The 26,820-nt window shown below is 45.1% G+C and overlaps 3 protein-coding genes across 3 annotated transcripts; 1 reads left to right on the forward strand and 2 right to left on the reverse strand.

Moving 5' to 3' along the window:
- Positions 1 to 537: 537 nt before the first annotated feature.
- Positions 538 to 19,397, reverse strand: CTL5 (C-type lectin 5). The gene is made up of 5 exons (XM_011152960.3): positions 19,208 to 19,397; positions 5,096 to 5,196; positions 4,232 to 4,426; positions 1,920 to 2,125; positions 538 to 1,033 (listed from the first exon to the last, which is right to left on the reverse strand). The coding sequence occupies exons 2-5, from the start codon at positions 5,184 to 5,186 to the stop codon at positions 875 to 877; spliced, it is 651 nt and encodes a 216-aa protein (XP_011151262.1). The 5' UTR covers positions 5,187 to 5,196; positions 19,208 to 19,397; the 3' UTR covers positions 538 to 874.
- A 3,014-nt stretch (positions 19,398 to 22,411) lies between these two features.
- Positions 22,412 to 24,082, forward strand: Ntmt (N-terminal methyltransferase). The gene is made up of 4 exons (XM_011152961.3): positions 22,412 to 22,893; positions 23,011 to 23,197; positions 23,261 to 23,369; positions 23,443 to 24,082. Exons 1-4 carry the CDS (start codon positions 22,699 to 22,701, stop codon positions 23,690 to 23,692), a joined length of 741 nt encoding a protein of 246 aa, XP_011151263.1. The 5' UTR covers positions 22,412 to 22,698; the 3' UTR covers positions 23,693 to 24,082.
- Positions 24,083 to 24,244: 162 nt separating this feature from the next.
- On the reverse strand, positions 24,245 to 26,446 carry LOC105190278 (heparin sulfate O-sulfotransferase). Its single transcript, XM_011152962.3, has 7 exons — positions 25,919 to 26,446; positions 25,571 to 25,803; positions 25,265 to 25,350; positions 25,052 to 25,190; positions 24,889 to 24,986; positions 24,604 to 24,761; positions 24,245 to 24,481 (listed from the first exon to the last, which is right to left on the reverse strand). Exons 1-7 carry the CDS (start codon positions 26,028 to 26,030, stop codon positions 24,270 to 24,272), a joined length of 1,038 nt encoding a protein of 345 aa, XP_011151264.1. The 5' UTR covers positions 26,031 to 26,446; the 3' UTR covers positions 24,245 to 24,269.
- Positions 26,447 to 26,820: the final 374 nt, after the last annotated feature.

The raw sequence follows: 26,820 nt of genomic DNA on the forward strand, positions 1-26,820 counted from the left end.
CGAGCAGTCTTTATCAGTGTTTCGTTGGTGCCAACAGTCATTATGAATATCTCGTCGGTATATCCATGTTCATATGTAGGTATAAGATGATACATGCATAAATTTATAAAAAAAAACAAATCGATTTTATATTGAAACACAGTTATCAGAATATTAATTTGCAAAGTTGTTGATGCAAATTTTTTTTATTACAAATTCATACTAAAGTGCATCGAAATTTATTTCTTATTCTTTCCATCCAAATTTATGAACTTTCTATTCACAAAATCTACTCACAGATCCTTTGAAAGTTATTAGAGAATCCTCTTTGTATCCTTTGATACTTAAATATCGCATTATAGACCCTAACATAATATCTATTGTTATTAATTTAGTATTTTTATTTTCGTCCTAGCGACATACCGAGCTAGTATTTATTTGTCGATCTTTTCTTAGAGACGTCTCAAGAACTATCTCGAGTTAGTTTTATGTCGTGAATAATTGGAGATGAAGGATTTCTCGGGAATTAAACTTAAGAAATAACGGTACACTCTCCGGTACAAATGAGACAATGCATTTATTCTCGTACGAAAAGGATACAAAAATTACAAGAATTACGTGTATATAATACTAAATGCATTACCACCTACTTCGAACTACCAATCGTTCCGCTTGCGGTAAATCGCGTAGCACTACAATCGCGTCAGTTAAAAAGAAAGAGATAGATCGGTTAGTGTGTAATTATAAATAAATGTGCGACAGAGAGAAAGAGTAGAGAGACAGAGACGAGTGCACGGTGCCGCTCGTGTAACACCGTTGCGTCTCCGTTCCTCGCGCTTCTTCCTTCGAGGCACGACGATAGTCTGCTTGCCCGAGTGTCCGCCGTGATCGCCTTTCACAAACGGATCCCTGGATTTCGGGACGCGACGAAGTTGAGGAGCTCATCGCTGTCCTCGCATACGAAAGGCTTCACGTGATGACACGCTACGTCGTGCCACTTGATGCCATCATTGTAGAAATTGTTCAAAATGGACAGGCAGGATTCGTCATTACCCTGCAAAAGAAAGAGGAAATTAATTCTTTTTTTTTCTCAATTCCATCCTAGACTAGGAGATAGTACTGTTAATTTTCGATTGTACAATTAGTATGAAGTTGGAAAATTACCTGTCTTCGAAAGACATATAAAAATGACCAAAGTAGTCTTTCAACTACACCTCTTCCAAAATCGTCACGCAGTGTGTGTGTGTTTCTATATCGAATCCGTCTCGTAGAGAGCGAGACGCGCTATGATAAAAATTACCGATGCAAAAGGTCACCAATAAAAGCGACTATAAATCTAAAGATGCCAAAGTACTTTCACTTTACCCCATGAGAATATAAACCAGAGTTTCACGGGGTCAACGCCAAAGGAAAGCGTGTTAGAGCCGTTTGGCCCGCTTTTAACGCGAGGGTCTCTCGATATTTCCTTCATTCCTGAATTTATGCAATTTATCGTATCTAAGATATTTTCATTATAACATTGTCGTCGTCGCGTTCTCGTGTTTTGTCATTTCTCATTTTCTCCAAATCGGCAGAAACACACGCAAACATTTCTGATTTTACAAGAAATAATTAATTTTATCTCAATTTCGTATCAGGTATTATAAAGCTGTCCAGAAAGTTCCCCAATCAGAATAATTCTGTTTACCCTAGAAAACACGGTCGAAATTTAGGGAACGATCAAACGATTCTCTTCAAAAATTTGTGGAATAGTTTCACAGTATTTGCCCACACGGATTAATTATATATCAGTTTAACTCATCGTCGTGTGTAAAAGCACAAAATCTTTACAAGCGAGAGCTCATGATAAGGCGAGAAGGCAGAATTTTCTTCAGCGAGTGAGTCTTGCTCCAATTTTGCTCTCAGACGTTGAGAACTAAAAAATTATGTCAAAGCCGTACCTGCCCAGCCTCGCGATTGTCCGGCTGTGGCTGGCCGTATCCTCCGGTGTTGCTCCAGTCTCCGGAGTTACGCTGGCTCGTCGGTCCGATCTTGACGCCAGAACCGGACCAGAACCATCCGTTGATGTTCTGGGGCTGGAGATCGGGTCGGTCGCAGCCGTTGAAGTTGCATTTGCGGCCGGACGTCCAGATGTATCTCACGTTTCCTGATGAAACCGACCAACATGAGATGTCGATGTGGCTCCGAAGGCTCTCCTCGCATATAACGGAACTTGATACGATTTATTGGTGAAAAGTACGAGCGAACCCGCGGGGGAAAGCGTCGAATCTTGAATTGTCTTTGCGTGCGAATGGCGACGATAAATTGCACGCTCAACGACTTATATCAGCCTCTAGATAATAGCTCGCGAGGCCCGGCCAGCTTACACCCGGACGTCCGTGTCACCGTGCGACCGCAATGAGGGAATCTTTCTCTCGCCTATAGAATTAGCCGAAATGTAAAATGACAGATATCCGTGAACATCCGTCAAACGAGGATCGAGCAGCGCAACGCTTAACAACTGTCATTCCCTTAATGATGCGGCGAGACGTCTTAATCGAATAGCGTGTTGTTAGCCGAGCGACAACCTAAACCTCGTATAAAATGCCATATCCTCAACGATATCATTATCATCAGGAAAAAATTACTCCGCACCGGCGGATCTCCGCGGATAATAATACGTGACGCACGAGTGACTCGCGACAGGTTCGCTCTTACAGTCTGTTTTAATACGGAACGACGTCGTCGCGATTCCGCGAATCCTCGAGCGTTTCCTCCTCCGGCTAAACTTACAGGCGTTTCACGGATGAGTCAAAGAAAGATGCTTGCGAACAAAAAGCGAATTCAGAGAATCTAGGTAACGTCGCTTGAAGTTTGGACGCGACGCCCGAACGTCAGCTCCGTGCGAACTAATTAAGATAGACGGCGACGAGATGCGGAACTTTTCGAAGTCATCGAGCTCGCTCGCTCGCAGTTTCATTCTGCCTATTCAGACGCCGCGAATTAAATTTCGCCCGACATTTCCTTATTGCGCTTCGAATCTGCGACTTCCCAGCGGACTCCCGGCTTTCGATTCTCGAATACTCGGTCGAATAATTAAACGAGTCGCATCCGAACCGAGCCGTGTTCTTTGCCGCAAGTTGCGAATTAATTATCAATAATTATCAGACGCCACGCCCAATAATGACCAATTCGCCAGAAATAACTAACTTCGCACGAGTGTCACCTCTGAGCCTGCGAGAATAGAAAGAGAAGAGCCTTAAGGTGGAGTCTTAAACTCGCGCGGACGTTCATGAGTTCGCTTGAACTTCTCTGTCGCGAAACGCACGCCCGGACATTTCGATGCACCTTGGAGTCTCAAGTTCAGCACGTAACGAAAAAGCAGCCGAAGCCGATGGACGTCGTAGCTGACCGACGTGACGCGCACTTCATCATGGCAGCAAACATCTCATTATCAGTCGCAAGATAAATCCTTAAGTCCAAAGTACGCCTAGTTCCTTTCACGCCGGCTGTTTTTCCTCACGGGGGGCATCAACGGTCAAGTGAAAGTGACCCGCTTCGGCTTACATAGAGGCATACGCGCGAGCACCTAGTCACCCGCGAACCTAAATTGCAACTGAGATTCCTCGCTGATCGCAGCAGCGGGAGGGTCAGGTGGGGTCGTAAAAAGCCGACACAGAGAAATGACGAGCTGTCGCGCGGCGAGAAATTGCGTCACGCGAATCGACGATCGGCGCTACCCCCGTGGAACTTAATCGCAACAACGTTGTGCAACTTTGTGCCTGGAAATCGACCGAGGAGAATCAGCCTTTACTTCTCAGCTGCGCGCTTCGCACGGGCTGCACTTTGCGCCCGTGCGACTCGCCCGTAGGCGATGGCTCTCTTCCTGGAAGACAACAGTATCGATCACTGGACATGTTTCGCTAGGAGAAAAATTCTTGGAGTAGCCCGGCGAAACAAGCTGGCACGAATTCCTACGTCGAACTAGCCTCAGCTACGTGCGGATGTGTGACAATAATCCGGCCCCGAGTGAACAAATGTGTCCGCTTCAGATGCAAATGGCTCGACGCTAAACGTCGCCTCCAGAACAAGACTCTCGAGAGACGACGAGGTCGCGGATCATCGGCGAATTGGCAAATTCGCCATTTGTCAGAGTCCTGACAAATGTCCCGAGTCTGCCGAGCGAGAATCAGCCTTCGCCGAATCGCAACACGAGAAAAGCGTAGGGAATCGACGGCTAATCGCGAATCCGTGTTTATCGCCGACAGCTCACCTCTCGCTAGTCTCTGCTTGACGAATTCGTTCTCCTGCGGGGTCTCCAGGGACACGGCGTCCATGCAGTGACGACGGCAGATGTTGCGAGCATCCAGCCAGTCAACCTCGAGACTTCTGGTCGGCTGATGCTCCCAGCTGAAGAAGTATGAGTGACCGACTCCCCTGCCATCCCGGTACGACGCGTGACGAACACCTGAGTAATAAACACGTCAAATGCGTCATTGATAATATCATTAATCGTAGTCATATCCTATTACCGGCTGACGGAGGAGGACTTGGTTATGCTATGACACGCTCATAAATCCACACAAGTCTATTGTAATTTACAAGGAGAGAAACACGGAGAAAGAGATACGAATCTCTCGTTTGTTGCTGAAACGCTAAGCTGAAGAGCCGAACGCGGCGAGCTCCTGGCATATTTTCCTCGAGAACAAGTGAAAAATGAAAATGATAAAAAAGGTGACCGCAATCGCACGCTCGTGCAAACGCAGAATCGTGAACGACTCGGTTTTTCAATCCGGAGCGATTGAGTCGCGCACGCCCTGCGCGACTCTGCATCCTTCGTATCAACCGAGTAACAGGTGCCGTTAACTCCTGCGATATCCTGCGTCCTGAAAGATAGTCGATGGAGCGTGCAAACGTTCGACGACCAGCGCGAGCTAATTTGCACGAAGCTACGGCGAGCCAACACGAACGCATATATAATGCTAATGAATATGAAGAATAGTCCCACATGTGTAGTCGCGTCCTCTCTTTCTCTCCGTTCTTCTCTCGTCGTCGGTTTCCCGTTATTTTCCACCCAGTTAGCCGTGCGTCCGACACTTAGTGCGCGATTACGAAATGTCGCTGAAAATATACTTACGGTTCGCGCAGCTTCGCGGATCGGGCAAGGCTAAACGACGCTGGGCACTCACGGCGGCGACGCCGAGCAGGAGCAAGCAGATAGCTCTCATACTGCCAGACCTTGAAACAGAAAGGAAAAGCATGTGTGTGTGGCGTCTGTCATAATCGAATTTCGCAAGACGCGACGTAACCGCCTGAATTTTTCATCTGCCCGCCGACGAAACGTTCGAAGAGCTCGCGACGAGTCCCGAAATCGTTCTCCGTGCGAATACGCCGTTTCTTCGTCTAAAGAAAATCTATAGAAATCTAAATCTAAGAAAGAAGAAAGAAGGAAAGAAATCTAAGAAACCTAAGAAAGAAGTCTAAATCTGAAGAATCGACTTGAGAGACATTGCTGCTACAGCTCGTTATAATCGAACCAAATTTATTTGATTAATTGAAACAAATTGTCGATATCGACAATCATTAATTTCATCGAGGAATTAATATCAATGTGACGAGTCGAGATTTGGCGCGATTGAGCGGGATCGATCGCGTTTGAATTAATAATCACGCGACGACGCGTCTGTGAATCAGTGGCCTCAACGACGACGTAGATTATTTCGCGAAAAGTATGCAGAAAGAAGAACGTGTTCGCGTTTCCAATCCAGCGCTGGACAAAAGAGCTCCCACACTTCGACAATAGTAAGACTTCGTACTACTTTTTATGCAGTCCACACGGTGTAATTACGCGGAGTATTAAACGACTTGTCGAGCTTCACCTTTCCTCGAGTTTCGCTTGTTTCTAATTACGGGAAAACCGACCATGACACTTTTTACTTTCCACTTTCGATGTTTGCGAATCGTGACTCCATCTCGGGGTCGAAGGACCCGCTGAAGAGGAGCGCTGCGAGTTCAACGAGTTCAACCAATTCGCCGGGAGCGCCCGTGAAACCGTCGCGCGGACGACGATTACGTAAAAATCAGGGCGCACGACACCGAGCGACGTATCGTAGCTCGGGATAGCGTTGCACAGAATTTGCGTAGGAAAGTCAACGATCCCATGGAAAACGGGAACGCTGAACATTTGCCAACACCACCGAGTGTTCAGCGGTTCGAGGTTACGGGGTTACAAGGCTTTTATGATGCACGCACGTGCTGAATCTGCAAGGCGAGTCCTGATCGTGAGGATTTTTCTACACGATTCCTGCCGCGGCGATTAGCCATTATGCGGCTCGCCACGACTTTTCGAATCTCGCTCGCATTCGCGGACCGCATCGGGGAAACCGAGTCCGCGAGATCGCGCGTATTGTACTAGTGTACCGGAATCATTCTCCTCCGCGCGCATCGCTATCGAGACGCGGCGCGACTTTCACTCGCGTAACATTTCAATGAGCTACATTCCGCGCGGATTTACCGCCGAACCCGTCCGATTCGATTTGAAGCGAAGCCGGCCGGGATTATGACCGCCAGATTGATTTGGCGCGTCACGTAAACGCGCCGGCGTGGCGCGGCGCGGCGCGGCGCAGCGCTTCGTGATGCTTTTGCTAATGACTACCGTTCGCCGGCGCGGGCGAACCACTTTCTAAGGAGATCGGCCGGCCGGCAAAAACGACCCTTCCGAATCGTTCCGGTCGCCGGAAAGTGGACGCTATTTTGCACGCTCGTGAAAGACGCTTCGGTGAAAAGACGAGAGCTCGCGTTTTCTGATCTCGTAATTCAATTTGCACCCGAATTCAACCCGCCGCGCCGGCCAGTCTCTTTCTCTTCCTTTCTTTCTCTCTCCCTTTCCCTCTCCCCCCGTCTCTCATGAAAACCCCGGGGCTTTCACGACGACCGGGAGAGATCACTTTTTCTCCCCAATACCGAATCAAATCTTCGCAGGCACTATCCGACTCGTATCGCGGCAGGTTTACGCTAAACAACCGGCGCAAGTTCGCATTCGACGGTGAGATTCACGAGGCTGCCAAATGTATAATTTAGCTACTGCGCGCCATCCATATTCATCGGTCGCGTCGTACATTAACACGCTCCTTTTTCCACTTATGTCAATATATTACAAGAACAATAAACGGGTTTTCACGCTCGCGCTCGCGCACGGCGAGGCGGAACTTGACGAAGGTGAGTGGCGCGTTCCCGCATTATAATAATAATCGCATAAATATTCATTCTCGACACATCCGACGACGAAGCGTGCGGGGTGAGAGAGAGGAGATCTCTCTTCCCCTTTCTCTCTCTCTCTCTCTCTCTCTCTCTCTCGTTCTCGTCGAATCCTCTCAGATCGGAAACCTTGACCTGGTACCTGGTGGAGCCGAATTCCGCGGTTCGCCGTGAGAGGACGAGGTAAAGCCGCGGGGAAAATGACCATGTGTCATGTATCGGCTCTCGTTTGATTTATCTTTCACGCTGGAAACGATCCCCCGTGACAGCCCCGTATCATTTCTCTCGCGCGCAGCCGCCAATTAGCTGGAAGCGTAGAAGTTATCCCGACGCCGTATATATAATAACGTGTCGCGCCGCGTACGACGGCGCGCGCTTATAAATGTGTACCGCGTGTGAAATGGAGTGTCCAGATTGAAAGTTAATAGCTCGGCGTTGGGAATAGAGGTTGATGGGTTATGAGAGCGCCGGCTAATATTTGAGCGCGCGCGATGATCGAGCCCGGCGGGCGAGAAAGGGCCGTGGAAAGGGCCCCGGGGGGCGCGAGGTGGGAAAACGAGCGAAATTGTGCGGGCCGAAGATAAGATCGGCCGTCAGGGTCTGGGTAACATCGCGATTTTGATTTCGGGCGGATCGCGTCCGCGAAAGGTTGCGAAAGGCGATTTCTTGGCGATGAGCGTTTTGAGACAGACGAAAATCGTGAGAACGATCGTACGATTTGCACCTCTTTCGTAACTCGTCAAATTGAGAAAGTGTCGCAATCGTTCCTGCACCGTCGCTGTCTTGCACACGTTAGCGTTGATACAACCGACAGGATCGTCGAGCGGCCGTCATCCGCTCGACGCGCGATCCCTTTTTCATCGGCATTACAAAACTCCCGTTGCGGGCGTTGCGTCACCATCGAGCTCTCATCGCCCGCTCGTCTCTCTTGCATCAATCTCGCGATTTTTTCTCGGGGTTGTTCCGATACCCCGGCGAGCGACAACGTGCATCGCGATTTTTCCGCTCTCGCGACGCTCTCTCTTTCTCTCTCTCTCTCTCTCTCTCTCTCTCTCTCTCTCTCTCTCTCTCTCTCTCTCTCGCACGCCACGGATTCGGTTATTATCGAGTCTGGTTGTGTAAATCTTCTTGCGAAAGAGGTTTTCCATGCGCGAGCGCAAACGGGCCTCATTAGCGTCTTCGATGTATACACGCGTCCGCACACAATTTTCCTCGGCGAAGCGCGCATTGCGTACGCTCGTTTCTCCTTTTATCTTGCAGCTTACAATGCAGACTTAATGGACATAACGCGTCCTGATCAAACGGCACGTTCGCCGAGGCGATTTATTTTACATCGTGTAGTCCGATACTAATGTGTGTCGGCTGCCTGATTCAAATCCAGAAACCAATTTTATCCGGCCGTAGAGAAAAGTGGCACCCCGCTGGAGGAGTCACGAATCACAATAATAGCAAACAATAATCAAGGATGTCCTTTTTTGTGTTTTTTATATTACCTTACATAGGTTGAATGTATCATTTGTATATATAGATGGCCGTCAACGCGCTTGATTAAATTGACAATTAAGAGATTAAATGAAATTATCTAGTAAATAACGACCGGTTGAGAATAATCATATTTGAAGATTAATTAAAGTGGCAAGATTTTTATTGCCACAAATACCAAGACGTATTATGTACATAAAACTTTTTATATCGCTTCGTAATCGTCATAAGGAATAAATTCACCAATTTTTCATATTCTCAATAACAATCTGCATAATCCCGCCCGAGGTTGCGTAGGTACACCAAGGATGAAAATAATACAACATTATATATCGAAGAATCGGAGATCCAGTTGCGCGAACAGTCTCGGGAACGGCACGTGTGAAGGTCCACTTTTTCAAGAACCTGTTTGTCCCCTAACCTACGGGGGACGTGGGGTAAAAAAAAATCGGCCAATCGGGGTCCAGTGACCCCCGTGTGATCACCGTAATATTCTTTACGGTTTATGTCGACCGATCCGATCGATCTCGGAAAGAAGATTAATTCTCGAATTAAATTTAAATTCCAATCGAATTAAATTAAATACGACCGAAAGTTCAACCACGTTAAAGTGAATCGAATTAAATTTTAAGAATAAGTCGAATCAAATAAAATTGAATTAAAACAGACTGTGATTACACAAATGTGTCTTCCGAATCGTGAAATGAAGTCGAGATTACGTAGCAGGATTTTACGTCCCGCGCAAAGATACGTAATTTCACTTTAAACATAATTTTCTCATTTCTTCCCTCGAGAACTAATCGCGCCGTCGTAAGCACCGCCTAACTGAGATACTTCTCACGTGTTTTATCGCTTCATCGTTCTTGAACGCGGAAGCGACAACCATCGTAATATACATGTCGTCAGAGTGACGTAACGGCGACTAATTAATTTAATTCCAAAATACACGTTAATTCGTCGCGCCGTGCTTGCGATTAATATTGCTCCTCAAGAAACACGATACGCCCTTTTACAACCATTTCTGCATTCTCAGAAGCGAACGGCTCTCCGCTTACGTAAGGACAATTAAAACGTCATCACTTCTAGATGTAAAACTATCGTATCGTCGAGATAGCAGCAAGAAATGAGCACTGAGAGAGAGAGAGAGAGAGAGAGAGAGAGAGAGAGAGAGTTACGTAATGTTATTTTATGTCACATTCCTCTGAAAAGACAACTTCGTAGCTTGACAAATTGCATATTTCCGCGGTCACCTCTTCTCGTGTTTTCTCACGGAGAAAATACTCAAAAGAGCTGATGTTCGCGGCAAATTGCAAAATCGAGGGAGAGCCAAGCACTCGCCGTCTACCCGACGATTACTCCCGGACGCGCGAATCTCGAAACGAGGAAGTCGAATCCTCTCGAGACCCGCGAGAAACGATGTCGTCGGTGCGCATTGTTGTGCGAGATCGGCGGACTCTCGGAGAGGAGACGACGCTCACGATGACTTTAGAAACGGTCCGCGAAGTCGTCCGCGACCAGTGAAACTTGATGTGATTTTGCAACGTGCCTTTTTTTATTTAATTTTTACCGGGCAGTGCTGACTTTCCTCGAAGCACGGTTGCCAGGCAGCGAGGGGCTGCGCGACTTTCTAAACCATTCGTGACACTCGCGTCACGAAGTAGCGGTGTCTCGGATGAACATTACCGAAGCGAGGATATCGCGTTAGGCCTCTTTGGCGCGCAGGAATTCTTTTCACATGCTTACCGCCCACCGGCGCAATTAACTCAACTATCGCGCGAAAGTGACGCCCACCCGAGGAAGAGGGACAATTTTCTATAAATATATTGTCTCTCTGTCGCTTTCATTCGGTCGCTTTAATTGCTTAATTACTTTCAACATGAACAGCAGTAACTCAAAGCCTCTTTCACGCGTGCATCTTTTCCCTCTTTATCGCGCCTCGCGGCGCAGTAATTATCGTTCACTCTGCAGCTGAAAGGAGCGGGTATTTACATGACGATCGTGCGACAAAACTGCGCGAGGCGTATTCGAGATATCGTCAGGTATTATCGTCAGGACGCCTCCCGGGCTGAATGGAGATGTCGGTGCAAGGACGAGGGTCCTCGAGAGCGACGATTTTATCGTCGCGATTCGCGCTTGTGAAATATCGCGCCTAGATGCAAATCTCAGCGGGCGATACCGGTCGTATTTACATTGATGAGCATGTCGTGCCGACAGGATACATCCTGACAACGAATGCAAACGACCGGTCCTTCGCATTCCGTCGAAATCGAAACGAGAAGCTCCGGAATTTATGAACCCGCCGTGCTAATCGCGCACGTGGGCGAGGTCCCGGTAGCTCCTCGCGATTCGTCGCTCGACCGTTACTCGTCGCAAGCTGCGGGACGCGTATCGATGCTGATCTCGCGGAAACACATAACGGAAATTAACCGCGCGATTAAGATGCGCGTTGCGCAACCGGATGATGCAGCTGATACTGAATGATTTTCGGGAAGGTCTTCGAGATCTCACGCGACGTCATCGTTTATCACGAGCATCGTTTATTACGAAATCCTCTGCATGGTCATCAGCGGATCGACACGCGCGTTTACACGCGGATACGCTCCTCCCGAGAGGAATCTCGAGGAGTGAGAGGACTCGACTCGTCCGTTCTTCCTCGTAGCTCGTCGCGATATTCGGCGATCGGCTGAATAGACCGATAGAAAGGAAAGTCGTTCCAGAAAGGACTCATTAGTCTCGTTATTCCCGTTGGACGGACGTCGCGAAGACACGTGAACCGCCCGAGGGAGTGCCCGACGCTGAAGAAGAAGAAGAAGAAGAACGCCGCGCGAGAGTCGATCTTGAATTTTGTACCGTTACGAGTCGCTCTACGCGCTGCTCCCCCGCGGCTCACCGTTTCACCCGCGGAGAAACGCGCGGAATCGTCGTTTCGCGGCTAATTAAGGCCGCTAGGTCTTTCACTTTTACGCGAATTACGCGCGACGGATCCTGCGTCGCGTGCTCCCTTCCTCCCGCCGTGCGGAATTATCCTTGCGACCCCCGTGGAGCGTCCGAGGATGAAATCTCCCGGTGTTATTCTGACGTACCCCTCGCACATTTATTCATCGCTCAATTAAAACTTTCGAATCATTCGATCTGTCTATGTGTGTATCCATTATGGAACTACCTGCTTCTTGCATCACGCTGCTCAATTATAAAACGCTCGAGCGTACATAATGTCCGGCGGCTTGTAACGCTCGCGTTAAGCGCGCTCCCTGCGCTTTGCAACCTGAGGAGCCTCAGAGTGTCGAGGAGCTAATTATCCCACGGTAATCATGAAAATATAATCGACGCGGACGTACAGTCGCACGCGACCCGCCGTTCCTTCTCCCCCGAAGAGATGCAAAAGAGACGCGCGTTATTGGGAGGAGGAAACACGCTGCAGTCCCCGGCGCGTTCAGTTAACATTTGCGGTTTGCGGTAAAACTCGAGTCGCGGTCGAGCGACAGAGATTAATAATACTCGCGGTCGAGAGAACAGATGTACCGGCCGTTTACTTTACGTATAGCCTTCCCTTCTCTCTCTCTCTCTCTCTCTCTCTCTCTCTCTCTCTCTCTCTCTCTCTCTCTCTCTCTCTCTCTCTCTCTCTCTCTCTTTCTCTGCGTCTCTGTCTCTGTCTCTTCCTCTTCGTCTCTCTTTCTTTCTCGCGAGCAATCAATACCTTAACGGACTGCCATACCTGTAATTTAATCGCACGCAGCGATCGCGCGCGCGCGCGCGCACTATAGCAATTTACTTTACACATTCGCACACTAGTTACACTGTAACGAGCCGCGACGCAGCGATTTATCTGATACGCGTCACTGGTGTGGTAGTCGTTATACACCAGGCACGATGATTATTCAATTATAGAGAGAAACACTCGCGCGCCCGAGCGCCGAGAGAGCTTATCGATACCCGCGATATGACACAGAATCGCTCGCATGCCGGAAATACGAGATGATTACGAGATGTGTATGATAAGGATCGTTACGCAGTGCGGCTGTAACTTTCAAACAAATTGAATGGATTCCGAACGGAGAGCAGGCCGACAGCGAAGCGTTTCAACTTGTTAATCTGTCATTAGCGAATTCGACGGCGCTGCATCCTTGCCGCGGCGCGGCGGCTGCCTGCTCACAATGACAAGTGTGCAATCGCGAGGGTATCGTATCAGGTAGAATTAAAAACCGTCGCGCGAGCGGCACCTATCTCGACCTGGCGTCGAGCTTTCCAGGTATCCACGAGACGTGGCCGTCGTCGCCATTCACGCGAGCAGAAACGAGAATGAGAATGAGTATGAGAACGAGAACCGTAGGTGTGAGATAACGACATCACCGAGGAGAGAGAGAAAGAGAGAGAGAGAGAGAGAGAGAGAGAGAGAGAGAGAGGAGAGAGAGAGAGAGAGAGAGAGAAAGAGAGAGAGAGAGAGAGAGAGAGAGAGAGAGAGAGAGAGAGCGCGCGCACGTATGTGTGTTTGTGCACGTACATGTGCGAGCCACATCGACGTCTCGTAACCGTTAGCTGGCCGGCTTTACGTCCAGCCGGCTGTTCCAGGAGTCTCTTACAGTTTGTCCGAGGTGGACTTTTGTTAACGGCAATGCACGCTGCTACGTCGCGAGATACGTCGACGTATCCCGCACACTACGGCCGGCGATTCTGGAGAATCCAGCACGGCAAGAACAAGGTGCGCTAAGGCGAATCAAGTCCGTAAAAAAATGAAAAGAAGCACCGGCTCGCGCCGTTGGAGATGCCGGACCTGTTGGCCGATTTGCCGGTCGCTTTGTAATGTATCGATTCGGCAAGTCTATTCGGGGAATGAGAGAAGGGGGGAGGAGAGGGATATAGAGAGAGAGAGAAAGAGAGAGAGAGAGAGAGAGAGAGAGAGAGAGAGAGAGAAATAATTGCGATCTCGTTCCACTTCGTTAATGACTCCTGTCTTGAACACCGCTGGGGACTTACTACTTAAGTAGAAACGCGCTCGTGAGTCACCTCTCGTGAAGATCTAAGAATCAGATCCAGAGATCAGCAATCTTTGAAGTTTCCTTAATTATCGTCGGCTCGATCGCGTAATCTATATATTCCGCTCGCTGATAACGAGCGTCTCGAAGTTAACTGACTATCTCCGTTTGTTTCATACTATTGCACATGAAACATTCATTAAAGTCCCAAGATAAAAAAATTGTCGAGCTTATATCTCGCTGATTTGTTCTGAGAAGCAAGGATAGCGCGATGTGTCGGAAATTTTACCGGGAGATTTTTTTTTTTCATACACGAGATAGAACGCGACTTCTTCATGGAAGAGTCGTCACGGTTAACGTCGCGCCGACACAATCGAAGCATACACAATCGAGAAAGCGTTTATGACCGCGGGACCATACGACGATAGCCATCTCACTTGCGCGTTAACTACCGGCGACTGCACAATAACGATATTAATCTCTCTCTTGTTGCTTTGTTCCGCACAATGCGCGGCCAGGGGGCTTTTAAACACCGCGTCAACGTTAACTTGTTACCCATATGGGGTGTCGAAACCGCCAGTGATAGTGCCAAGTGCACAATCACGTACACGCTTTCCAAGTCGCCTCTTTGTCGCAAGAAATTGTTTTATAAGCGCGAAATTCATTTCCCAAGGATATGCGTTCCCGCGGTGCTGCTCCTCCGATTTCGATAAACTCCACGTGAGTTGCTTAGCCCGAAGTGAGAGAGACGCGTATCCCTTCGGGGAATGCATTGGACAGGAACTAAGGTAAACGTCCCGATAGCCGGACACGTCCCAGTATCCGACCACTTTGAAAAAAATATTTACTATTTATCTTAACAATAATGAATGAAAGTAATAATTATTGTAAAAAAAAATTCCAATATTTGACGATTAGTTGGAAAAGAATATACCCAATTTGATACTTTTGTATTGAAATAAAAATTAATTAAATAAGTATGTACCTATGGCTTGGCAAAATAATGATCAATCATTAGTAAATTCATTAAAAGATAGCATTTATATTTATATTATTTCCCGTTAGCACATACTAATTTTTTAATTGCAGTCAGACGCTGGGACAAATTATATCCGAGCATCGGACTATAATCTATTTCAACTATCCGGTCAATAACACTTCATTACTTGTATAAATATTTCATTAATAATAGATATATACATAGATAATTTCATTAATAATAGATACATTTAAATGAGACATGCGTTTAAATAATTTTTCTCTTCTTAAGGAAATCTTAAGTTTTCGGATAAATGTATTTATATCAAAACTATTCTTAATATTATATATTGTATTTTTTGTGACGACCTACACTTAAACATCCGATTACTGGGACATTTATCTTACGAGGCACGTAAAAATTTCCCTCGGCACGCACTTTATAATCGCGCGTATTGAAATCCGGAAAAGGCAAGTTCACACTTGTAACAATGAGGCGTTGTGAAATATACGCATGTTTCCTGAAAAAGAGGAAGAGGAACGGATTCTAAAGGAGAAAGAGAGAGAGGAAGGGTCGAATTTTGCTCGAAATAGAAGAGTCTCCCGCGAGCGAGAAGTGAAAGGAAGTGCGAAAAGTGGTGGCGTGAGAGATTAAGGAAGCGCCTGGCGAGGAATTTCCCTCGCATAAATAAAACGCGCTTCTTAACAAATCCCTCGCGAGTGACGAAACGAATTAAGAATACGAAGATGTCCGCGCGCTCCACGCCGAGATACATACGTATGTAACCCGCGTTCGCTCGCTTATGTAATCGTATTTTGCGCGAGAGTACCGCGCGAGAATGAAAAAAAGGATAAAATGTCAAGAAACTCTCTTGATACGAATGAAGTGCGTTTCGAAACAATCGTTAATCCTGCTCGGTGAGAGGCGCGACTTGCATACACACACACACACACACACACATTTTTTTTCATAGTCTACAGCCGCGCGCGATCTAAGCAGCCGGATTCGAGTGACCTGGACGTGACCTCACGTGTTTCGAGATAATACCGCGCCGGCACGCGGAATTTCGATGTTTAGTAGCCATTACTTCGCGTGGTAGCAACGAACAGCCAATCAATTTGGAGTTCGGAGACGATGAAGGCGGTTTCGCGGTGTAATTGGTACAGTTGCAACACGCATAAAGACGCGGGGAGAAATCGATGACCCCTGCGCTTCGCTATTAATGCCTCATCGGTAATTAAGGCAGATCGTTCGGTGCGTTTTGCGAAATTTCCAGCAGAAAGCGGCTCCTTACATGCGCACCGTTAGAAGAATTTCGTCTCCGCTGTGTACGTCCTAACATCAGTATTTAGTACAGACGCCGATAAATGACGCCACTGAGAAGAGTATCCTGTCGCTTAAAAAAGAACGTTTCGCTCGTGCGATTTCTCGACGTCCAAAATTAGCTTAATTAGAGGCGGCACGCGGAGCAAGGCGAAGCTCAGCCAATCGAAATAAGGACGCGCGCAAGTGGAGATGAGGAGCCGACTCCGGAGCGGCTTCGGAGATACTTACGAAACGCGGCCACATCGGGGGGATGACGAAAAAAAGTTCGTTCGGGGTCAATAATTCGTCGACGCGATTCTTGTCCGATGCTCGATCGCTCGATTCGCGAGATTAACTTGCGCAAGATTGACTGGCCGCCGCACTTGCAGCCGTTTTATCTCAGGCTTGAGCAATAAAGGGCGGCGAAAAAGCCCGGATCTTGATCGTACCGGCGGGTCCTTCGCTAGATATGGAGTTGATCCTTGATTGCTCGGTACTGCGAAGTCGCAATACCGAGAGACGGCTTCTTATATCGCGAAATGCCATACGCCAGACATCATACATGCCTCCATATGACTTGCACGGTTTTGAAATTGAGACATAAGGTAAATGTCCCAGTAACCGGAAGTTTAAGCGTACGTCGTCACAAAAAATACAATATATAATATTAAGAATAGTTTTGATGTAAATATTTGCGTTTATTCGAAAACTTAAGATTCCCTTAAGTAGAGAAAAATTATTTAAACCAATGTATATGTCTATTATTGATAAAATATTTATACAAGCAATGAAACGCATTAATGTATCAGTGGACCGGACAGTTTAAATAAATTATGGCCCAATGTTCGGAGATAATTTGTCCCAGTGTCTGAGCGCAATTAGAAAATTAGTATGTGCTAACGGAAAATAATATAAATATAGATGCTACCTTTTAATGAATTTATTAACGATTGACCGTTATTTTGCCAAACTATAGGTGCATACTTATTCAATTAATTTTTGTTTTAACAGAAAAGTATCAAATTGGGTATATTTTTTTCGAACTAATCGTCAAATATATTGCAGTTTTTTTTACAATAATTATTACTCTCATACATTATTGTTAAAATAAATAGTAAATATTTGTTTTCAAAGTGGTCGGATACTGGGACGTGTCCGGTCATTGGAACATTTACCTTATATGTGTGCATATAATTGAAAATCACAGTCAAATTGGATGGAAAGAAATTGAGTAAAACATTAGATGAAGGAATTCCGCATTGGGCTTCCAGATTAGAGTCGCGTTTCCTGTCAATCTTTTACCAACGTTTCGCGGACACTTCAGTTCACTTCTCTCAGTCCCTTCACCTCACAGAGAGAGAGAGAGAGAGAGAGAGAGAGAGAAGCAAGCTGATTATAGCAGTAGAAAGAAAAGCAGACAGAGATCGGTGAAAAATCCGGTAAAAATCGGGTCTCGGTCTCAGACGAGACTTAGGTAGAGAAAATCGCAGGTAAGTCACAGTCGACCAGCAAACAAGTGGCAAAGAGTCCACGACGCCTGGATGCACACACGCGGCGCGTCCCATGAGTTAATGTCCTGACAGGATCGTTATCCGCCGAGGAGTTCGCGTCGTTTACAGCTACGACGCGCGTTTATTACGCGAGACGCGCGCACCCAGCTGAGCTCGCACGTCTGTCCACGTCCGCACACACAAAGTAACAATTGCCCACGTGCTACGTCGGACAGTAACTCGAGCGGAATCCGTTAGTTAAATCCCGCTGTGCGCGCGCGTGTAAACTTTCGCGAACAATCATTTACTTATCTCGCTAATGAATCGCGCGGCGAGCGCGTCGGGACAGAATAAAGCCCCTTGCACAATGCCAAGCAACAGGCAATAAGAATAAAAATATACCAATCACAATAGATTATTCTTGTAATAATGGTTTGTGATTGGTCTATTTTTATTCTTATTGCTTGTTGCCTGGCATTGTGCAAGGGGCCTAACGCGCGCGAGTATTGACGAATCTCGCAAGCTATTATTTGCCGAGCACTGGAAGTCTGACCACGCGGCTGTTACAAATGAGCGATGAAAAGGTGAAATCAGGACGCGACTGAGACCTCTCTTGTCTCTCTCTCTCTCTCTCTCTCTCTCTCTCTCTCTCTCTCTCTTAATTATCCGAGAGAAGGAGAGACAAACAGACCGGTGTTTTACACCGGTCTTTATGCTAATGTACGCTCGCGTAACGAAGAGAACGTTTCTTAAATCAGGCTGTAAAGCCCGAAGAATTGGACCAGGCTTGGGCCGTAATCCGCGCTCTTCCACGCGAACATCACGTCTCTAATTGCGTACTTTCTTCGCCGGGGGTCTCCCTCTCGGCCGTTGTCGATGAAAATAATAATATCATCTGCCTTTCTAGCCATTATTAACATAATTATATAAGGCATGTGCGCTTAGGTGCGTTTTCACTGCACAGAAATTAATAATGCCGAGGATATCGACTGCAGCTTTCGATTCTGTGAAAATGTTACACGGCGAAAATGTTAGCGCTCGGCCTTGCCGGACTTTCAGTTTGAGCGCTCTAGGCGCGATGATACTTGATACTCAGTGTCAAACGGGTTGCACGAGGAACGGTACTTGGGGAGTTTGCTCGCGGAAGCGAAAACCGACGTGGAATTTTCATCCGGAAAGCCCGTCGCTCGAACGAGACGACGACGACGACGACGGCGACGACGACGACGGAACGCTGCGCCGCGGAATGGTGTCCGTGCTGGGAGTCGCGATCAGCCGTGTTACGTGTAGTCGCTGCATTTTGCAGACCGTAAGGTTCGTTGGCCTTAATCTACTTCACCAGGTTACCGAGAACACGACCTCGGAAATCGAAACTCGCAACGGCGACCGGCGAGCGGAACGAGAGCCGACCGAGTAGTGCGTCGAAGAATCGCGGCAACTTTCGAGCGTCGCGTCGACCAACAAACGCTCGTAAATCGTTGCTGCAACGTCTACTTCCCCCGCGTTCTCGCGCTTCTTCCGTCCCGAGGAGGCTCCGACAAAGGCAGAATAATTTCCCCAGGCTCGTAAACGATTGTGTCATATTTCCGCTAATTCCGTAATTGAGGACCCTAATTATGTCCCTCGTATCCGCGATATCTCGATACCTCGCCGATATCAAGGCCTCTACCTGAGGCCTCTCCTCGACGGGGAAAACGTACGCGGCATATTCGTGGCGAAAAGTCACGAGAGTTTCTCAGTCGGACGGAAATGGTCGTACTTACTGAGGAAGCGGTCCTCGAGGATGCTGCGGGATTTCAAAGGAAGGTAGTTCCTCCTCTTCCTGACCTGGCCGCCCGAGTGCAACGGACTCGGACCTTACCTAAGGACGAGTTACGGCACCGAATGACGACGACGACGACGACGACGACGACGACGACAGCGACCACGGGTATTCGACGAGTGGAACGGAGGGTCGAGAGAGTGCGTGGCTGGATCCGACGAATCGGAAATACGGGGAAGGAATGAACTGACGAGCAGCCGCGATGAGCCGGTATATAGTCGGCCCACATTCCCTAGTGGTACGAGTAACCTAAATTCCTCCCACCCCGAGCGGGGCATCATCCTCAGGTGGACGCGCCGGGTCCTCCACAGGGATAGAAGCGCCCTCCCACCTGGCCGTCCCGTCATCGCCGTCGTTGTCGATACCGCGATGTGCATGTAGTAAAGCTGTACCAGCCGTACGGTTTCACACCGTGCTGCTGTTGCTGCTGCTATTGCCACTGGTACCGTCCTCTACCTTCGTGTCCCCCTCGCCCTCTCTGTATCCCCCCTACCGATCGACGCTCGTCGTCGTTACGAAAAATTCCTCCATGCCCCGATGGATGATCCTCGCGAACGCCGCGACCCGCCGTGTCCCGTGACGCGAAAGAAAAAAGAAACTAATCGGGCGGACGTTTAAATGGTGACCGCCCTCGTTTGAAAAAATATCAAGTTAATCGAGGCAACATTTCATGGACGTGCATCGGCGATCGTTAGACGAACGTCTGCATTAGAATACGTCGGCCAGAGCAATCGTTAGTTTCTCTTTTCAAAAACGTTCGTGGTCATTCTTTGGAGTAGTTTTTCGAGAGCTTCTTCGGCAAGCGTTGCTTTTACTTCATCGCGGCGGTTTACTTCATCGGCACGGGTGTCGGAGCGGATGATTTATTCGATCGATTTTGCTGGAGATTATTCGAAAGGCCATACCTCTGAAAACTAGTTACAGCCGGAACCATAAGACAGCGTAGTGTCTATGCAAACGGCCAACAATCGAGTGTCAATGTCGTTTGCCACTTGACAGAACGGCGCGGTGTCCTCCCGCTTACTTTTGGATCCTCTCCCCTCACGCGAGCGATAGCGTCGATTTCGAAAACCACTTGTCATACTCGATGACGCTCGCCATGGTTGTTGAAGCATCATCTAAAAGTACCGTGTAATGATCAAGGCGATATATCAAGGCTATATCACATGTATGATTGTTAGATTCTGCTTAGAGAGATACGCCGACCGAGAAAAGAAACTTTTACGTGTACGATACGTTTCGTGTGCTTATCGAAATGACTTTCTATCGATCAAGGAAATTGTTTCATAATATTCTTCACTTGAGGAATAACTAATTAATTTCCTCATTCGATTTAATTGCGATGGAAATTCTTCGTGGTATTCGATTTGAAGATTACGTTACTCGAAGGACACGTCTAAATATATTACTTGTTTGTCTTCCATGATATCCATGATAGTGTGTAACAAATTGCAGGCTTTAAGTGCTACTCATTATACTTTGCTATCTTGCCACTGGGAGAGATGTATGTCATCCCATACATATTTAATTACACAAGTAGTAAAGGCCTTCCGATAGAAATTGACACACACCGCGAAATGCAAATAATCGAATACACAATTCTCAGGGAACACGCTTCGTTGCTTCAAATACCTGCGATTATATTTCCATTCAAGCCGCGATGCACTATCGCTTACTGCGTACGTACTTCGTTTAAATTTGCTGATGATTCGACATTTCTCGGGTTTAAATAAGTTTGGAATTTGAATTACCTTGAAGACCACCCAAGTTGGTGTCTCATATGTTATATGTCAGCTGTTTTCTTGCAAAAATATAGTACTGTATCAACCCTATTCACAGCATAAATTTCTACTCTCAATTCCCAGTAGAAGCGGAGATATCAACGGTACAAGTTGGAAAATTTTAACCTTCGATATCTCCTGAACGGCTAGAGATACAGGCCTGTTTTTTTTTGCAACAATATAGTCCTGTATCAACCCTATTCTCATCATAAAGCTCGACTCTCAATTCCCAGTAGAAACGGAAATGTTAAAAGTACAATTTAAAAACTTTAACCTTCGATATCTCCTAAACGGTGAATGATACAGGAACCGGCCTTTGTCTCCTAAACGGCTCAAGATACAGGAACACGCTTTTACCATAATATAGTCCTATATCTATCTTATTCTCACCATAAAGCTCGGCTTTCAATTCCCAATAGAAACGGAGATATTAACAAAGTGCGAGGACGTAGGCCTGTTCGTTTTGTCTGCACTGCTGAACTGGTGCGATAAGTTAAAGTGAGACAAACATAGGTTTTCTCACTCTAACTTGTTGCATCAGTTCAGCAGTGCAGACAAAACGAACAGGCCTCGTGTTTGTCAATTACGCTATTTATGGTTGTAGCACGGACATAAACCGCCTGAAAATGGATGTAGTACGGACTGCCAGTGCATGTAGGTTTTACCGCCGAAACCTAAAAATAGATGTAGCATCGTAGTTCCCCTCTCAGAATGGATGCAGATGGCGCCATTTCACAGTGCGGAAAGTTGGAGTCGCCGAAAACGCCGTGTTGGCCGCTCTCACGTTCCTCTCTGCTTTGGAATTACAGCCCACTCACTAATTTGTCGATGCGCAACTAAACGAGTTATCATGAAACATCGGTGAAAAAGGACCAATTATATCCAACGGGTCTTTGTTTTGGAAAAATTTTAACCCGTTATTTTTACGTGTTCCAAAGTCTCCGCTACGAGTCGCCACTATTCATAATTAGGCCGAAAAAGTCAGGTCGTAGTAACTCTGATTTCCCTACAAATCAGGCATAAATCAGGTCGTAGTACAAATCCACGACAGAGTAGACAAACTTTTACTTTCAAGTAGTACGCTCAATAGCGGATTAGCCGCGCGACCTTTTAATTTTTAAATATTACGATTCAGCAGCGGGTCAAAGAATCTTTCCCAAATAATATATACGATTGAAAGGAGAGCAAGAAGAAATTCTCATTTTCATGTAATATGACTTAATAAGGATTAGACAAACTATTCTTCAATAACATACAATCCAATAAGTTCAATAAATTTTTATCTTCATTTAGCAAAGACAGATAAAAGTGTCAATTTGGAAACATCTAAAAAACATTTCAGTCCTTTAACAAAAAAAGAAAAATTGAACATTGATTTTTCAGTCGACCATCGTCTAACTTTGATTTACCTTTAATTTAGTTTAATAATATTCCTTGACGTCTTATCGACACCACGTGCTGTTAGTGTCGTTGACAGTCACCCGTTGTCATCAAACATGCATTTCGTATGATCCATTGCTTTGAGGATCACGTTGGAGTTGCGTGTATTTTTTATAACATGTCTCGGGCCACATTTGTGTTCATTGTGTCGAGAATACAAAGTATCTTGTGAGCAACGAATTCGCGTAATTATATGTAATAATAATTGAGAATGTCGCAAAACGCACACGGACAAAACGCGAAAATGCAGGAGCAACATGATACGTGTCAGGCTGAATTTTATACTGCGGCCGCGAAATACTGGGACCGTATTCCGCCCACGGTGGACGGAATGTTGGGCGGTTTTGGATTTATCTCGCAGACTGACATAAAGGGTTCCACGGTTTTCTTAAAATCTCTTTTCGGGGTAGATACTGCGATAACTTATGCTCCAACTTTTCACACGAGCAAACCCGGTGCTGTGACTGTGAACTTATATATTCTGCACAGGATGAACGTGCTAAATTGTTGTAATCTGTTTCAGTTAGAAAACGCACCCGCCAAGAAGTTTGCCTTGGACTGCGGTGCTGGTATTGGCAGAATCACTAAGAATTTATTGATAAAACACTTCAAACATGTGGATCTCGTTGAACAGAATCCAAAGTTTCTTGAAGTAGCAAAGATTTCTTTGGAAAATTATTCCTCAAGGATCGGACAGTATTATCCTATTGGTGAGATAATCAATCTGTAAATTCCAGACACAGCAGAGGTTACAAATACATTCTTGTTTTAAGGCCTGCAAAACTTTTGCCCTACGGCAAGTAAGTATGATGTTATATGGTGCCAATGGGTGTTAGGGCATCTACAGGATGATCATCTGATTGAATTTTTCAAAAAATGCATGTAAGTCTTAATTCAACTTTTCTATAAAAAAAGGAAAATATATAATTTGTCATTTAATAATTGGAATTTATAGATTGGGCTTGAAAGAAAATGGTATACTTGTAGTAAAAGAAAATATCACCAGATCAAATAACTTGGAAATTGATAAGGAAGACTCTTCTGTAACTAGATCATTGAAGAGCTTGCAATCTTTATTTGAAAAGGCTGATCTTATTTGTGTCAAAGAACTACAACAGACTAAATTTCCCCGCAGTTTATATCCAGTTTATATGTTCGCTCTTAGACCATCAAATTACTGCAATGAATTAGTCAACGATGCATAAGATATGAACCAAATATACAATTACTTCGTCTTCTAATATAACGTATTTTAAATGTGAGCTAGGTCAATATTTAAATTATTTTAGTTTTTTAAAATTTACTTTTCTTTCTGTAAAGTACTTATGAGATGAAGACTTTTAAATTACAATTCTGCAAAACTTGTAAAAGTAAATATTATGCTTTGCTCATGTTCATTATCGCGATAATCCCCGCATTCTTGATTAATATTTTCCCTATCGTTTACGTTCGTGGTTGAATAAAAACACAAACATATTAAAAGATGATAAGCAATGTTTAATAAAACAACGTTACTCCCAAATATATCCAGGGGATCAATCTTTACATGTTTAGTCTTCTCACGAATATAAATACAACGAATGTGATATAATCAATTTTACAACTAATTCATTTCAGTCACAATATTGATACCACAAGCTTTGTTTGTTTGTAAAAAAACTATCTTACATACTAATTATATTAAATATACATTAAGTAGTCACCTGCCATAGGATATATTATGAGCAGATTTGAGAAATGTTGTATTACTCTTCAAGTAAAGTTTTATGTAAAAAAGTAGATTTATTTCGGCCGTATCTTTTCATACATAAAACGTTGATTTGCGTCTTGAGGGGAAGCATTTAGGAGCCGTCTCTTCACAGCATGAAAGTGTTCCAGGGCGAAATTATACAATTCGTTTTCCATTCTCCACACAACAGACTGCTGAATCTTTTCCACTGTCTCGGGTAACGGGTTGAGTTTTTGAGTAGTTTGTCGTAAGTGTGATTTGTTGTCTGCAATTAAGGAAAAAAACATTGCTATTGTATTGTCAACTGTGATAATGTGATTAAAATTAAATGAAATCAATCCACTGACACGTTTAATACATTTTTCAACTTCGTAATCATGCACTTACTATGCAAAAAGAAATTATATGCTCCTTTGAAGAATCGTGGTAATACATTTTCCAATATTTCCACAAAGTCATTTAACTCCTCTGTCACACCAACCAAGAAGTAATGCTTTTGTAAATTTCGTTTGGCTTCTTCTAATGCCCAGCTATTACCAACTTCCCTATAATAAAGTGCAAACACAAAGTAATTATTGCAGTATTCTCTCAATAAATATAGAAATTTGTTGAAATTATTTCCTAGATCATTTGTTGCTTATAAAGTTACGTATAAAAAGGAATTTTACTTGCCAGCAAGCTGGATCATGGCCACACAAAAATGGAATTTGCAGCCACATATTATTTGGATCACAGTCAGGTTGACCAATATTTATGCACTCGTCAAATGTCTAAATCAAATTAATCAAATCAATTAAATGCATTTTGTGCTTTTTTTTCATATAAGTACACAAACCTTTGTATCTCCATGTTTCTTTCTTACTAGATATGGTCTAAAATTATCTCCATATCTCAAGAAGTAATAATAAGATACAAATCTCTCTAAAGGTTTCCTCAATAAATTTATATACAAAGGTGTACGTTTAATACCAAATCTATAAAATAAAAAAATATTAAGTTACATGTATTCATTTAATTTTACAATAATCTTAAATTTTATTCTCTATACTTCTCAAAATTTAAAAATGCCATATGTCCATGGTAAAATGCTGGTTTGATAATGTCCCAGTTTGATATGTTGTTTGCAAATTGAACCTATATATTATATTCCCATTAATTATAAAATCTTATGCTCTATATTTTAAAGAAAATATATATATAAATGAGACTAAACCAGTAATGTAACATGCATATTTTCTACATAAAATGCAATTAGGTAACTTTAGCAGTCCATTTTGCAAAGTATAGTATTCACGTATAGTTCTCAAAGTCATAATACAGAAATTTGAAATAATTAACAGACATAAGAATGCACCTGATTGTTGAGAGTAAGAGTGTGCATATTATTGGTCACGTTGATGTGCAACACATGATATTTGTTCTGCTTGCACAAGTCGTAAACTAGTCCCACGAAACTAGTGGAGGCAGTTTTCGGCACCCTGTTATATATCACGACGATGTCGTCAAAAGCCCCATTGCCGTGTGTTGTCTCCAGGGAATCGTGCGTCTCGTCCCTAATATCAATTTGCGCTTGCATGACAGCATCGTCTGGAAGTACGAAGGAATTACCTACGTTATTCCTTGCATCGTGAGCGAGTGCACACGGGCGTGCACTAGTCGCGAGAACAAGGCTACGTTCTCGCTGTGTTATGATGACACGTACGCAGCGATCTGTAGCTCTCCTCCAGTTGGCATATTCGCAGTCGCAGGTAGATTATCACGACGATGAAGATCGACACCAAGATCCATTGGAACGGGAAATTCCTCAGTAGCATTTTACGCGTCCCTCAAACCATAACTATAACGCGTCGGCCGAGCGAGAGCTACGTGCTCGAGCCGACTTCAGGGAAACTTGTTTCACCTCTGCTCTATTCGCCTGCTCTATTTCTCCTAGCTTGAATACCGATTTCCTCTCAGTATCCGGTGTGAGGATTCTCGTACGTTGTGCGTGTGTTTGACCGAATTTAAAGTTGATTTAAATACCACGCCACGAGACCGAGTCATCTGAGCGCGCGTCGCGCATTGACAGTTAAGTCATGTCCACATATTCGCGGATGCCATGGCTGCTTTCTGCATTTTATGGTCCCTGTTTTCCAAACGCGCGATTACTTTTAAGATTATCTCAAGATCATTTCTTCAGGCGTTGTGTGAATCATTTCATTGACTGTATATCATCTGAAGATGAATTCAAGAGATTTGAAATATGAGAGCAGACTGTGGATATAAGCTGTATATTTCAGATTCGTCTTGATTTAGGACACATAAGTCGAATTATATACACCCGGAATAATCGTAAGATATATTATACGCCAAGCAATGAGTATACGACAAGCAACAGATTAAGGCCTGGTCTACAATACGTGTCGTAAGTTGTAAGCCGTAAGTATTGGCGAATCACAGTCGATTATTACAAAAATAATCGGCTATAATTGGTCAGTTCTTACGGCTTACAGCTTACAACACGTATTGTAGACCAGGCCTAATTTTTGCGTCAATTTTTTATAATCTCGTCAGCTTCTCTTTTATGACATAGAAACGGTAGCTTTATGCGACGCTAGGTACGAA

This window comes from Harpegnathos saltator, unplaced genomic scaffold (assembly GCF_003227715.2).
Source record: "Harpegnathos saltator strain DR-91 unplaced genomic scaffold, Hsal_v8.6 scaffold522, whole genome shotgun sequence".
Taxonomy (NCBI): Eukaryota; Metazoa; Arthropoda; class Insecta; order Hymenoptera; family Formicidae; genus Harpegnathos; species Harpegnathos saltator.